The following is a 15,076-nucleotide window of genomic DNA, read 5'->3' on the forward strand; positions in this document are numbered from 1 at the left end:
AGCTCATAAAGGGAGGTTTGAACACATTGCTGTCAAACATGGAAACAATCATCTGAACACATTTTTATTTCTTTGAAGCATGTGAATTTGCATAGAGCACAAATGAAGTAAGACTTCTGGGTGCAGCAAGGCTGTGACTCATCTTCAAATAAACATGTTCCATCTCTGGCAGCTGAACAATATACAAACACAGGATGCAGGGCACCATGCGAAGCACAAACACAGCACTCATAACACAGAAACTCCATTCCCTCTTGTGCATCCACCCAGCCGTCCATGCATGCACACACACACACTCACCATATTGCCCAGGGTTAGCAGTAGGACAGGAATGTAGTGAAGCAGTTCAGATTCCTTCTCCTACGATGGAAACAAGCTGCAGTGAAATGTAACCGTTGTATTGAATGACGATGCAGGGAGGAGTCTTGCAATCTTCCAGCTCTGTTACAAACAAACCAGCTTGTGGTCTACTTTGGATAGGTTACCTCCACCTCTACAAGCAACTGTATTTCCTCACCAAGAAGAAACTGTTCTGGGATTCCTTTAACTGGGTCTTGGAGAGTTCCAGGCATCACAAATTCCTGAGTTCTTTCCACTTGCTTCAAAGATTATTGATCCTCTTAGCTTTGGAGTCTATAACATTTGGCTGAACAACAGAATCTTTATTCCTTCCTTCATAATGCAGCAGTATGTAATCACCATCCCAAGCCTGTGAGGTAGCCATCCATTCAGTATAGCAGTAGCTATGCCCAAGGGTGGCTTGATTTGGTGGCCTCTCCTGGGAAGGCACAGAGCCCCAGAGGTATTTTAGGCTCCTCACACTGACATCAGTGGAAGTCAGGAGCCTAAACCCCTGTGAGGATCTGGCCCTGAAGCAGGAGGGATAGCTCAGTGGTTTGAGCATTGACCTGCTAAACCCAGGGTTGTGAGTTCAGTCCTTGAGGGGACCATTTAGGGAACTGGGTTTAAAAAACAAAACAAAAAGTGTCTGGGGAGTTGTCCTTCTTTGAGCAGGGGGTTGGACTAGATGATGTCCTGAGGTCCCTTCCAACCCTGATAGTCTATGACAGGGGTAGGCAACCTATGGCACGTGTGCCAAAGGCGGCACACGAGCTGATTTTCGGTGGCACTCACACCGCCAGGTCCTGGCCACCGGTCCGGGTGGGCTCTGCATTTTAATTTAATTTTAAGTGAAGCGTCTTACACATTTTAAAAACCTTTTTTACTTTACATACAACAATAGTTTAGTTATATATTGTAGACTTATAGAAAGAGACCTTCTAAAAACGTTAAAATGTATTCCTGGCACGCGAAACCTTAAATCAGAGTGAATAAATGAAGACTCGGCACACCACTTCGGAAAGGTTGCCGACCCCTGGTCTATGATTTCCAGTTCTAGAGCTCAAATGGGTTTAGAGTGCTCAAGTTCTCTCTACCTGCTGCAGGTTGTCTGCTTAATCTGTGCGCGGTGTGTAGTGACCTCTAGTGGTGAAGCCTGTTCTCTGAACAGGGGCAGATGTTTTTGTCCCTGCCACATGACTCCGTAAGTTGCTGAGGAAGAGTGTCTGTAAGTCACAGAAAGCAGCTGTGGCTATTTTTAAATTTTTAATAGCCTCGGAATGTAGCCTATTCTCAATGGCTCTCTCGGGTTAGGAAATGCAGCCCGCCCTTGTTAAATGAAGCTACTCGGTGGCAAAAAGCGTTGGACAGGAGCGTGAGTCCGGGGAAGCAGGAAGTATAGCAGCTAGAAGTTGCCCGTGTGATTGATGTGCGTGACCCCCTATGCACAAGTGACAGTGGGAGCGTTATGTGCACACCATGGGGTGATGGCAGGCTTTATGCTTTGACTGACTACAAAATGCTGGAAGCTGAATCCTGCAGCCAGGTTTGGTTTTCAGCTGACTCTAATAACCCTCACAACAGGCCTGGGAGGTAGTTAACTTGTACCCCTGCTCTACAGAGGGATAAGTGACTTACTCCAGGGTGGAGAGGTACGGTTCCTGAGCCTAGCTCACTAGACTGTCCCCTTAAAATGACAGTTTGGGGGCTGGCAAAAGCAGTGATTGACCACACCAGCCAGCGGGTGCTCAGAGTTGGGGAGTAACATGCATGCGGTGGGTTGGAGTACAGTGACCCGACTGCTTCATGTTTTCCCACCAGCACAGGTGAGTTAAACTTGGCTGGGGATCTGGTGCTGTTTGCTCAGCTTGCTCCCTGCTCGCTTACGGGGTTTAGCAACACTCTCAACCCTTGCAAGAGGAACGTGGAAGCCTGAGCACAGGCTGGGGTGGGAAATAAGAGGAAGCGATTTTCAGCTATTTCATTTTAAAATCTATTTGCAAGTTCAGTCTCTTCTGCTACTGCAGGGATGGGAGTTCCTGCGTTTCTTTAAAGCCATCATACCTGGTTCTGTTTAATTCCTTAAACTCCTTTGCCAGTTGTGTGCTTGGGCACATGTTGACAGGGCATCTAAAAAGCCCCCTACACTGGAATGTCCAGTAGCTCAATTCAGGCAACTCCTGTCCAACTGAAGGCAGCTTGTCCTGTGCATTGGGGCAGAGAGGGCAAGTCGTCAGGCTCTCAACAAGAGGCACCGTTGGAGTGTCTGCGTCCTGGATTTCCATTTCTGTGAGCACTATGCACCTCTTCTTCGTTGAAATTACAGTTCAAGCGCCTTTAAAAACTGCTCAGGTTCGGGTACTGGCTGCTTGTAGAAGAAACTGCGGGAAGGACTAGAGAGCGCCCAGGATCCAAAGGAATTCGAGCTGGGAAAACATGCCTGCCCCGTGGTACCCTCCACGCTAATTCACAGCCGTGAGTCGAGAACAGCCAGCCGCTCTCATGCAGCAGCATCTACGATCTTGCCAAGCGGAAGAAAGACCATAAATAAGCTGGGTGTGGAAAGGCAGGTCACTAGTTAAGTCCCATGTTTCACAGGAGTGCCCGGGTTCGTGCAGTTGACTTGTAGCTGCAGTTGGCACGCCTGGTACAGTCGGCCATAATCGTTTGTGCCCTTTGTGAGAATCACGCAGGAATACGCAGCCCCAATACATGAAGTTCCTGACCCCCCCCCCAAGTTCTACAAGAGGACAGCAGTGACTTCCACCTTCCTGCCAAACCTGGCTACTCTCAAACCTGCCTCTAGAAGCTTTATTCCCCCCCTCTACTGACCGTCTGTGGGTGCTTGGCGAGGTTGTGATAGGCAATTGCCCAAAAGCTGTCCATGCCACTCCCACTGCCGTGTAGCATCCTGTCTGCCATCTGCCACCACAGAGGCCGTGCAGCTCTATGGTACAAAGCGTTCTAGGATCTTCCACTTCGTACAAATAGAAGAGATTTATTCTGCCACCTGGGATGCTTAGACTTGAGCGGAAAGAAGGTGGTGCTTTCTTAAAACAGGTTAGTTAAACGCAAAGCGCTTCTGTTGCCCCTTCCTAGCCCTGGGAGCTGGAGTTTTCAGTAATCGCCGCAGCGGATTAGACACTTCAATAGCTGCATCTCTGTTCCCGAAGAGCTATTTAAATAAAGGTGAGCTTAAACCCTCTGCAGCGGCATAGCATAGGTACAACAAGGGTCTGGATCCCTTCCCAATCCAGCAGGACAAGATCAAATCCACCCTTGTTGGACTCCTCCTTTCAAAGGAATATGCTTTATGGCTCTAGGTCCTGTCTAGCTGAGGTGCTGGTACTGCAAGGACAACTTGTCGGACTGACTGGAATGTCCATGCAGAGGGGTTTGTATGGGAGCTCCAGTCACTAGATAAAGGTGACTCTGTGTCTGCAGCTAGCATACGAAACCCTTGTGAGCTCCCTGAGGTTTGGCTGTGCTAGAACCCTCCCTTCCCTGAATATGCACAGCGTCGCCCTTTGCCTAGCTGCGGGCGGGTAACCTGTTTGGTCAGCCACCCCGCCCCGTTGTCCATTGCATAGCCTTTGCGTGGTGGCCTAAACAAACCTGGGCTGCCGTTCGCTGGCTGACCTCACCGCTATCGTGCCGTCCCGTAGCCGAACGGTGGGCAGCAGCCGGTGCCCCCGACAGCGCTCGGCCAGCAGCGTGTTATTGGACTGGTTTGTGTTACAGTCAGAAAGAGGCCTCTCTTGCTGGCCTGCCGTGCCGTCCCTCTCCGAGAGGGACTCCTCTTCCGGGTCGCTGTGCTCTTCCTCCCCTGCTGGGCTGTGCTGGAGGGAAGAGGCGCACTCTGCGTCCGACTGGCCCACGCTGCAGGTCCTGCTCAGCTGCCCCTCGCTCGCCTCGTCGCAGAATTGAGCCTCGTCCGTGCTGGTCTCGCTTCCTTGCTTTACCAACCGCTGCCTCGGGGCTGCCTCGTCTGTAGCCGGCAGCTCCGCCCCCTCTTCCAGCTCCGAGTCGGAATCTATCGAGCGGTCGCCAGATTCTGCGGGACACGCATGACTTTCTATGACCCTCCAGCCCCACCCCTCGGGACTAGCAGGACCCTGGTACAGCAGAGCCTCTTGCCAGGATGGGGAAGGTTTTTATGTTAACCCCTGTATTGCCACCAGTGGCTCTGGGTCTCTACTGCTCCCCCCTTTTCCCTGCAAAATGGGCACTGCTGGACTGGACCGTTTTTCTGCCCTTAGAGAGATACCTCCCCCGAATCAACCCCCTCTTGGTCGCAGTGGCAATTTTCTCTACAGTGGCAAGATTTCCATCCATTCAGCTGTGATGGAAATGACCGCAGAGCAGAGATTGCCCTGAAGTAAGAATGGGTGGGAGGGCTGAGCTGAGACCAATGACTTGTACGTCTACACCGGGTAACTTCACAGCGCAGGCCCCGCCCATGAGAGATGCTGATCAACAAGACTTGGGGCCTCACGGGCTCTTTCCACTGGCCAGATGCAACATGAGCCCTGCCAGTGTTCCCTGATAGCCAGTGGCCACCTCTTAGGGGTGAAGCTCTGTCATCCTTTGTCCATTGAGTCCTTGGCCTCCCTGCTGAGAATGACCCATGGGGCTCAGCCAATCTCAATGGCAACTTGGACATGTGCCCACTAAGATCATGAAATTCACTGGTGGTAACGTCTGGTCATTCTCAACCGTGGGCCAGTTTGGTGCTGGTGGCTTGGAGGTGAACAACTCTCTGGAGCTACCTTTGCATCGTTCAGCATCCTTGGAACATCTTAAGGCCATTAGGGGGAGGGCAGGGCCTGCCTGTGGCTGTCACTCACCTCCGAACGGATCGGCGTTATCTGAATCCCCCTTCTCCAAGGGCACCTCTAGGTACGGGATGTTGCTGTGTGGAACTGGGGGCTCGTTGTCCTGGGAGGGAAGGTGGAAGAGGAGCAAGGTGAACAAATGGGGTGGGAGAAGGGGCCGTTGGAACACTCAGCTGTTCTCAACCTAAATTAAGGTCCTTTAAAGCCAGATCACAACACTCCCTTACCTCGCTCTTGGGTATGAGGGGAAATGGGTCATGAAACCCCATTCAAAGGAACAAAAGCGTAATTGGGTCAGTCTGTCTCGGTAGCCAGTATTTTAAAAGGGGGGGTGATAATCCATCCTTCCTCCCCTTCCTTTTCTGTCTTGTCTACTTAGACTGGAAGCTGTTCTCTCACTATGTTTGTACAGCCGTGGGGCCTTGATCCTTGCTGGGGCCACCTCCAAATACTAACGTAATATCAATAATAACTACTACCAAGCGTCTGGTACGTGTGTGTTTAAACACAACACAGGGCAGCGTGTCCTGACACAAGGGCTGCCTGAGAATCTGTCCCCAAAGAAGGCAGCTGGCTGAATCCTGGCTAAAATTCTGCTCTCTGGCTTGGCATGAATGATACTTTCAAAAGTTGTTTGATGCCAGATAGGTAGGAGGCTTCCCCGCAGCACGCAGGGCCTGGTCAACTCAGCTCCCTCCATTCCCTTCTTCTGATGGTGGCCTGCCCTAGGTCAGAGAGACGACTCCGCTTCCTCTGTGGGGCGCTGGCTGCTTCTCCCTTCCTTTTAAAGCCTGTTCATGTCACACTCTCCTCTCTTGCTTGCCCTCATTCCTCTTGCTGGCCCCAAAAGACCCAATGGTGCAAGCAGAAATAGAAGGTCTCATTAGATAAATGCTCCCCCACCCCCATTCTAGGACTTGGAACTCTACTCCGAGGGCCTCCCACCTGGCTAGGCCGCCTGGTCCTCTCTTCGGCATCCTCAGCGTGTTTGTCAGAGCCAGCCAGCAGCTGGGCCGCCTTGTTCTCGAAGATGGTTGAGTAGAAGATGATGAGGGCCTCAATGATGCGAGCCTGGTGGGGGTAATCGACCAGCGAGGACAGGGAGATGGTGGCCTCGGTGGGCCGGGGGCGCATCAGCGTTGGCCCGAAGACAATGCCCAGGTTGCTCGAGGTCATTTTGTTGTCCTGTTCTACTTCCACAATCCTGAAGGGGAGGAGAGACAGAGGGACAGATGGAACTCCTACAGCACAGGGGACGCTCTGCCTGTGGTGCAGGAATCCCACTTCTCTGAGGGAGTGACAGCGTCTGTGTGGGAGGAGAGACCACCCCCTCCCTCCCCCGCTAGTGCTGGAGAGGACTCCGCTGCCCTCAGACCTAGCTTCCAGTTTGGGGGGAGGCTGACCTGAACCCCCACCCTCCCATTTCAAGGAGGGAGGGGGGTGGTGGCAGGGGTTGCAGCATCACTAACGACCCCCCCCCCTTGCAGTTCTCCTCACCCCTCCTCACCTTCTCAGGTGCTGCACAATGTACTGCAGCGTGGCCAGGTTCTCCCGGGGAAGCTCCTTCAGCAGCTCCTTCAGCTTCGTCACCAATGTCACCACCATCTTGTCCGTCTCGGCTCCCTTGTCCACCAGCTCGGGACCTCCCTTCCCAACCTTGGTCTTGGTCTCGCCCCCACCTTGCAGGCTTTCCTTGGCCAGGCCCATGAGTTCATTGTACAGCCGGAAGGGCATGATGGGTTCTGGCAGCTTCAAGAAAGAACAGACGGGGAGATGGCTCCGTGAAGGCAAATGCACAGACTCAAACCTCATCAAGGCCAAGGCTGTAAAGCAACTTCAGATAACAGGAGATGCCCCTAGCCTCTAGGGGTCCTCTCCTTCCTGAACCTGCTCCCAGTCCTAGCTCACTGAGCGGAGAAAACTCTCTTCCTTTCTACAGCAAACTTCTATGGCAAGGAAACCTCCCAAACGCTCCTGAGCTACCCACAATGCAGTGAGGGAAGGAAAGGGCATCTCTCTCTCAGCCTCCCCTGTTCGCTAGGCACTCAGTGATCAGAGACCCGGCTTTACCCCCTGTGCCATGTAAATTCAGCCCCATCTTGCCATTTTTTCCTGTAAACTATACACTCGTTTATCACAGAACTTTGGTTTTGCCTAGCACCTTCCCTCCCAATGCACTACAGGCCCCGAGCACCACAGCCATGCAGCCACGTCTGGGATTGAGCAGGCAACCCACTGCGCCATGCTGAGGGGAGACTTTGGCCAAGGATGTTGGGGGGGGCTCGCTAATGGCCCCGGGGAGCAAACAGGAACTTGGTTTGCAAACTGCTCGGAATTCAGTTTAGCCGCCTTGGAGGCCGGAGGGCAGCGTCAGTGCTGTTGGCATTCAAAAGTCTGTTTCCAGGGAATCTTGATGCTTCAAACCTTCAGCAACAACCACTGAGCCGCTCCCTCTGGCGTGTCTGAATCATGACAGGGAGACTTCCTGTCTCATGAATCATGAAGACTTCCTGTCGCTTTGGCTTGGTTTTCAGGCTGCTGTAACTAGGGACTTGAAAACAGTCTAGCGTTGGTCGGCGTCTCTCTTTCCCCTGCTTGGCTGTCCTGCCTGCCATACAGGTGACAGGTCACGTCCTCAGCTGCTGTAATTCACCATAGTTCCACTGCTCTCAAAGAGGCCCTGCCCACTTGGAGGCTAGGAGAGGGTCTGGCCTTCGTGTCAGGCAGTCCATAAAACCCTGCCCCTAAGGAGTTAACAGGTGCGAGTTTACCAAACCCACAGTCTGAAGTGAAAGAGACAAACTGCTTCCCCTTCAGCCTTGCAGCGTCTGTTGTTTGAGGATGTGGGTCGCCTGTTTTAAAGAGTTAGTTTCACAGGCTGGGGCCTTGGCCAAAGGAGAATTGGGGGAGTCCTCGGTACCAACCACCTTGAACGTCAAGGCACGAACAACAGCCGCTGCACCAGACCTGGCCTTGCAGGGTGGGTGGGTGTGTCTAGGTGTGTCTAATGCTGGGTTCACAGAACGAAGCTTGCAAATTACCCTTGTGCCAGCATGAGCAGTAGCCAGGCAAGAATCCCCCACCATGTGCCCCCTGCCCATCCATCCCCAACCGCATGCCTCTTCTCTGACCTGGAGGGACACCCTCTAAGCGTGGGCGAAATCCGTCTCTGGGGCGTGCCCCTGAAGGGGCGACTTGGTGGACTGGCAGCTGCCGTGGCAGTGTGGGCACCTGTCCACCAGGAAATGATCTCATTGCATGCAGGCTGCCAAAGAGCCACTAGAAGGAATATCTTCAGCAGTGTGGTCAAGCATTCAAAAATCCTGAGTCGCCCCACCCCCAAAATAAAGCAGGATTTTTGTGTTTGTTTAGCAACTAATAGATTTGGGGGTCTTTGTAGTTGCCTTATGGTTTCAGAGCCATTGAGTTCCGGAAGAGCTACAAACTTGCTTTTGCTTTAGATGAAAGTTGAGATTTTGGGGGAACTCCTTTCTTTCAGGAGTTGAGACTTTAAGAAAAAAACACCAAAGAGCAGGATAAAATCCCAGAAGTTGGCAACGCTGCTTTAGGTTCCTACAGGCCTGCTTTGAATTTGGATCCATGATTTCAATACCTTAGATCTCTACCATTGGCATGGGCCAGCCAGCATATAGAGTTTAACTCTAGTTTGTGGTCGAACTCCTCCTGCCAGAGGTGACCCAATGGCCTGTGATGGGATGTTAGATGGGGTGGGATCTGAGTTACTACAGAGAATTCTTTCCTGGGTGTCTGGCTGGTGAGTCTTGCCCACATGCTCAGGGTTTAGCTGATCGCCATATTTGGGGTCGGGAAGGAATTTTCCTCCAGGGCAGATTGGCAGAGGCCCTGGAGGTTTTTCGCCTTCCTCTGTAGCGTGGGGCACGGGTCACTTGCTGGAGGATTCTCTGCACCTTGAGGTCTTTAAACCACGATTTGAGGACTTCAGTAGCTCAGACATAGGTTAGGGGTTTGTTACTGGAGTGGGTGAGATTCTGTGGCCTGCGTTGTGCAGGAGGTCAGACCAGACGATCATAATGGTCCCTTCTGACCTTAAAGTCTATGAGTCTATGAGACCCAATGGGGCTGGGTATGATCCCTGAAAAGACTTCCTTTGGTGATTCTCCACCTCATGCAGTGCAGGGGGAATCCTGGCGGGTCAGGAACTTCTTACCTGTCGCAGGTAGAGCTTCAGGACGTTGCTGATATCGTGAGGGGAGGCTTGGGACAGCTCCACCAGCTCCTTCCCGTTCTCAAATGCCTGGCAAAGCTTCTCCACGCGCGTCTTCACGCCGTTGACTCGATAGATGCCCTGCAAAGGGGGACATGGGGTTAAAGGGAGACTGGGACAGGTGTTTCACCACCAGCTCATCCAGCACAGTGGGCTTATCGCCCCATGCCTGGTTCTGTGGTTAGAAACAACAATTCAAAAGACTGGGACTGTTCATCTTGGAAAGGAGACGACTCGGGGGGGGGTAGGATAGAGGTCTGTAAAATCGTGAATGGTTTGGAGAGAGTGAATAGGGAAGTGTTATTTACCCCTTCGCATAATACATGAACCAAGGGTCACCCAATGAAATGAATAGGCAGCAGCTTTAAAACAAACAAAAGGAAGTACGTCACCCAACGCACAGGCAACCTGTGGAACTCCTTGCCAGGGGATGTTGTGAAGGCCAAAAGCATAACGGGGTTCAAAAAAGAATTAGGTAAGTTCATGGAGGATAGGTCCATCAATAGCTATTAGCCAGGATGGGCGGGGACGCTGCCCCACGCTCTGGTTGGCCCTAGCCTCTGACTGCCAGAAGCTAGGAATGGACAACAGGGGATGGATCGTTCGATGATTGCCTGTTTTGCTCATTCCCTCTAAAGCACCTGGCATTGGCCACTGTCAGAAGACAGGATACTGGGCTAGGTGGACCATTGGTCTGACCCAGTATGGCTGATCTTATGTTAGTAGTTAGTTATATAACAGCTATTAAACCCAAGTGCTGCTATTTGATGCCTCAGTTTCCCCATCTGTGAACCAGGAGGTGTCTTAGCCAAGGTTACAGATAATCTTGGCTCTGCTACTGCCTATAACTCAGGAGTTCCTGACTCCCAGCTCTCTAGACCTCTCTAGAAGCAGTCTGATGTTTTCACTGCGGGACACAGAACCGTGCTGGGAAAGAAGCCGGAGCTCGTGAACAAACCAGCTGTTCCTTTTCCGGGGTATAAGGGCAGGCTGAGCCACCGCAGGGAGCCCGACGCGATTGGGCCGAAGGGCAGAAAGAAGGCGCCTCACCTTGGTTTTCAGAGCCCGCTTCTCGATCTCACAGATGCACTTCTTGATAATGAAGGGAATGCCGTCCGAGCTGCTCTGGGACACCTGTGTGAAATCCCGGCCAAAGAGCTGCAGCTTCCCTTGGAGTTTCTTGTGGCCGCACTGGATGGCCAGGGTCTCCAGACATTTTTTGTGGCAGGCTAAATAGCACTGGAACAGACAGGAAGATGGTTGGCGGGGGAGAGAGAGAGACAACTCTACGGTGAATAAAGCTTCCGCTCACAGGGACAGCCAAGCCCCTGCCTGGGAGACATCAGAGTCAACTCAGAGCAGACGCACTGCATTCCAACAGAGGTGCTTAACAGCTGTGTTGAGAGGAGCAGCCGCAGTGCAACAGCTGGATGGGTTGGCAATTGCCTTTCTATTGGGATGGACCCAAAGCCATTCCGTAGCCTGAACACGTCCCAAAACACAAGGGAAACCATCTCTTCCAAAAGCAAAGGGAGGGGAGGTAGGCAGGGACTTCCCCCTCCCACCCAGCGGCGGGCCAAGGAAGCAGCCGCCCTGGGGAATACGCTAAGAGAGATTTTCAGCCGAGCTGTCACTGGGCCTCCGTTTTTGCAGGTTCATCTTGCACCTGCAGCTCAGGCCACTTGCACATCAGTACATCGGGGTCATAGAGATTTAAGGGATTGTTGCCCGTTTTTGACCTGAGTGGCTCATCAAAGGTGTCAGGGCCCTGGGGGTGTCCCAGTTGGAAGCAGAAACTGATGGAGTCTGGTATTTCTGTGGTGCCATCTTGTTTAGTTACAAGGAGGGTACAAAGTCCTGCTTCTCCGAGCGCAGGCGGCACCGTGAACAAAAGGACAGATTCTCTGCTTATAGCCCCAAGCCTCTTTTGCCAACACCAGACCCAAAAGCTCAATCTCTAGCTTTTCGCTCACAGGCTACTGCATGGCTTTCATGCTTTTTGCCTCTGTCTCTCTTCCTGTTTTGTGTGTCCTGCCTTCCCACACATGCACACACACACACACACACACACACACCAAACACAACACTCAGCTAAACCTCTCTGCCCACTCAGTCCAAGCTCCCCGTGGGTTCACCAACCCCTTTTGTCTGAGTTGGGGTGCGGGAGGACACTGCTGATTAACTCCTCCTGACAGTTATGTTACTTGAAGGGTGTGTTCACATTCAATCTCAAAGAGGTTTGTGATCCACCAGTGTCTCTCAGCATAACAGGACTTACATTGCAGGTGCAAATTTGCTCTCACCCTTATATGAAGCTACAAAAACACAGTCCAGCGGCTGAGACTATTGTGGAACGAAGATATGTGAGAAGTTAGAGGCTGTCACCCAAAACGCTTTCAGGTTCAGCTGAGGTCACTTGGTTCCCAGTTCATATCAGTGCAGCCGGGTGCCTCTCCCGGCTTCTACTTCATCTACCCCTCCCTTCCCCCAGGCCTGCTTCCCATCGCTCCCTACCTCCTCGCACTCCGCTCCCTGGAAGTAAACGTAGCTGTTGCATTCCCGGCATTTCGAAGGGGTGCGAAGTTTTCTCAGCCGATGGGTCTGAGCAGCCTTGGATAAACCCACGTTTCGGAATGGGCCCGTCGGAGCCGTCATTTCAGGGGCTATCCCATTGATGCCTGGAGGCAAACCAAGAATAAATCCATCCAAAATCCATGTGACTCAAGAGGAGCTGGCATAGGGTGATATCAGAGCCCAGGAGCACTTCCAACAGACCAGTCAATCAACTGGCCATGTTCACGTCTCAGGTAACCTATGGCCTAAGCTTTAGAGTCAGCTCCTCTGAGTAACATGGGTCAAATAAACCCGTTCCTCCCTCCTTTCTAAGCCCATGATCCTCCATGGGGATTTCATGGCCCTGGAGACATATGGAGAATTGCGGTTTCACCGTCCGCTGTCTAGGCAATCCTCACCCATCCTGTGCTCTCCTCCTATATCAGAAGGTGAGAAGAAAACACCGCCAGTTTGGTTTCTAGCTGATCCACCACTGATTTAATGCCCAGCAGCACAGACTGCGAGCTAATCTCCAGGGGAGGTTGGCCAGCGTCTCCAGAAGGTAATACGAAAGCACAGAATGCAGGGGCCATGGGAGACTTTCCGCCAGCAGCCCCTTCCCCTGCCAAGCTGAATCAATCCTCAGATAACTTGCTTGGAGCTGACATTTTTTGGGAACCTTTCTTCCTTTTCCTATTTTTATGTGAGATACCCATCAATAAAGATCCAAAGCCCCTAACTCCGAGGGGACAGTGGGTTAGAGAGTCTGGAAAACGTGCAGCAAGCCTGGGTCAGACACAGCCCAGATCACAGTTCTGAAAACACCATGGCAGCACGCACTTAGTCACCAGCTCCCAGTCATCTTGTTTCCCTATCAACTGGAAGACTCTAGCAAATGTCTAGGAGTCCAAGTGATTTCGATGGTTATATACAAGGAAATCCTAGCTCAAGGATTGATTTGTCACATGACTACTTTCAGCCAATGTGTTTCTGTTGTTTCCTTCCTTCCAGTATTGACAGGTCTAGTATTAAGTTAACCCATCAGATTGCATATGCAAATCTCCGTGACCTGACTGGCTCAATAGTCAGTAATAGTTGATTCCCCCCTTCCCCCCATGGAACTCTTGAAGTCACCTTCAGAACGTTAAAGTGCTAAGAAATCCATGGCGGTGGTGGAGAGATTTCCACATATTGGGGACGTGTGGTACAATTCAGCTCTTAATCTTGTCTTTTGGGGAATATCAAGATTTACAGTTTCTCGTGGGACAATGTCAGCCCTAATCCGCTGTCAGTTAGACTAATGTCACTCCATGGACTCCAATTATTCCATAATTACTCCAGTGTCACTGGGATTAGAACCTGGCCCCTCATCTTTGCCTCGTTCAATAGCATTCAGACTATGGCAGTACCGACATCTGAATCAATTCATTCCCAGGTAACTTTACTGAATTCGGCAGCTTTACCCCAGGGATGAATTTGGCCCATTGCCTTATGTTGGTGACCTCGAAGCAAACACCATCTTAATCTTGTCTTCGGTCACTCTTTTCGTCAAGGGAAGTCACTATCTGCTTAATGGGTACTGAGCCACAGGCATGGGGGAACCCCTCCCCCATCACGTACTCTGTTCAAACGAGGCCGCGTTCTCATCCTTCTCATCCAGCTCTTCATTAGAGGATATGGTGCCGTTGGAAGACATCCGCTGGAACTTCTGGCTAAATGTACCTATCAAAACACAGCCCACAACGCAGAGCAAGATTAGTGGCGAAACAGTTTCTCTTATGAATGTGTGTGTGGCCCACAGCCAAGTCCTGCGCCTACTAGGGTAGGATGGCTTTAGAGTAGCTTCTGAGTTTTCCCCAGAGCTAGCACTCCCAGTCTGTCCCCTACAGTGCCTCCTCCTGGGAGGAAGTGACGTAGCGGTGACATTCCAGTTCTTCTGTCATTCTACTGAGCCATCTGCTGTCAGAGGCTGGGACCACAGTATTATATAGAATTATTTTAAACTAGAAAAATAAAGACACAAATCCCATGTTAGCTCTCATGCTCTGCTCCCAGCCTGGCCCCATTAGGAGATGTAGACTGGAGTAGCACAGGAGAAAGAAGCAGACAGCCCTGCATTGTACTGCTTCCCACGGGCCTGGATACTCTACCTGAGGTTGAATCCAGGCTGCCCTCTGTTTCAATGATGGACGTTGGCCAAGACTTATGGACCTGGTGTCCCCTCCCACCTGCAGAAAGAACCACTTGACACGTTAGCTGCTGCTGCTTGCTGGGTCCCTGTGAGCAACACGGTTTAATTTAGAACAGCCTCGATACTGGTGGGCCCTTAGGCTGCAGAAAACCCAACTGCCCGCGCTACGTTTCTTGCTTGCAGGCGGGTTAGGACCAGGGGTGAGTGCTGCAGAGGGCAAGAGGGCAGTGAACCTGCCGTGGACCCACTTCCAAGCAATGGGAGTTAGAAGCAGCAGCAGCAGCATGGACGGACTCTGAGAGGCGGCTCATCTTGGTGGGAAATTAGAGAATGATTATAAGGCTTGGTGGGCCCAATTCTGTATGGTGCTGAGCCCCTTCATCTTCCGTCAGCATGACAGCAATTGAGAGCACTCAGCACCTAGCAGGACTGGGCCTGTGATGGGGTTAACAAACCCCACACTGGAGAGCAAGGGGTTAAGGCGTTGCTCTGGGCCCAGGCAGCCCTAGCCAGCCCCGCCACCAGCGCAAGGCAGGGCTTCCAAAGGGGAGAAGAGCAGCTTTGAAGTGGGCAGGCAATGGAGGGGGGCAGATGGTGGCTCTGAGAGTCGAAGTATCGTCCCAGGGGCACCTTGCTGGAGGCCTCATTACACTGACCAGAGAGCAGTGACTGGGGGTGCAGGTCAGAGACTCTGACTGCTGGTGTAGTCAGCGGGGGCTGGGGTAGGAAGTGGTCCAGGGAGGGCCAAGTGTAGCCTCCCACCATTGGGCCCTGGACTGGAGATCGGTGGAGAGGATGGGCCCGGGCTCCCCTACCCGTATCTAGCAGACAGCATCACCGAGATGCCTACTGGAGCGACCCTGATTATTCAAAGGCCCAGCCCCCACTCCCCCCAGGACAGGAGGGGAGAGC

General features: G+C 52.1%; 1 protein-coding gene across 1 annotated transcript in view; it reads right to left on the minus strand.

Annotated features, from left to right (window-relative positions):
- Positions 1-1,316: 1,316 nt before the first annotated feature.
- Positions 1,317-15,076, minus strand: part of ARHGAP45 (Rho GTPase activating protein 45) — a 42,216-nt gene continuing 28,456 nt past the window's right edge. Inside the window, exons 15-23 of the mRNA XM_024204373.2 lie at positions 14,124-14,201; positions 13,594-13,695; positions 11,935-12,098; positions 10,471-10,659; positions 9,364-9,501; positions 6,682-6,923; positions 6,120-6,378; positions 5,187-5,277; positions 1,317-4,393 (exon numbers count right to left, since the gene is read on the minus strand). Coding sequence (XP_024060141.2) covers positions 3,945-4,393; positions 5,187-5,277; positions 6,120-6,378; positions 6,682-6,923; positions 9,364-9,501; positions 10,471-10,659; positions 11,935-12,098; positions 13,594-13,695; positions 14,124-14,201 — 1,712 coding nt within the window. The 3' untranslated portion in view covers positions 1,317-3,944. The remainder of the gene's footprint in view (positions 4,394-5,186; positions 5,278-6,119; positions 6,379-6,681; positions 6,924-9,363; positions 9,502-10,470; positions 10,660-11,934; positions 12,099-13,593; positions 13,696-14,123; positions 14,202-15,076) is intronic.

Source organism: Terrapene carolina, unplaced genomic scaffold (assembly GCF_002925995.2).
Source record: "Terrapene carolina triunguis isolate 2854851 unplaced genomic scaffold, T_m_triunguis-2.0 Scaffold194, whole genome shotgun sequence".
Lineage (NCBI taxonomy): Eukaryota > Metazoa > Chordata > Testudines > Emydidae > Terrapene > Terrapene triunguis.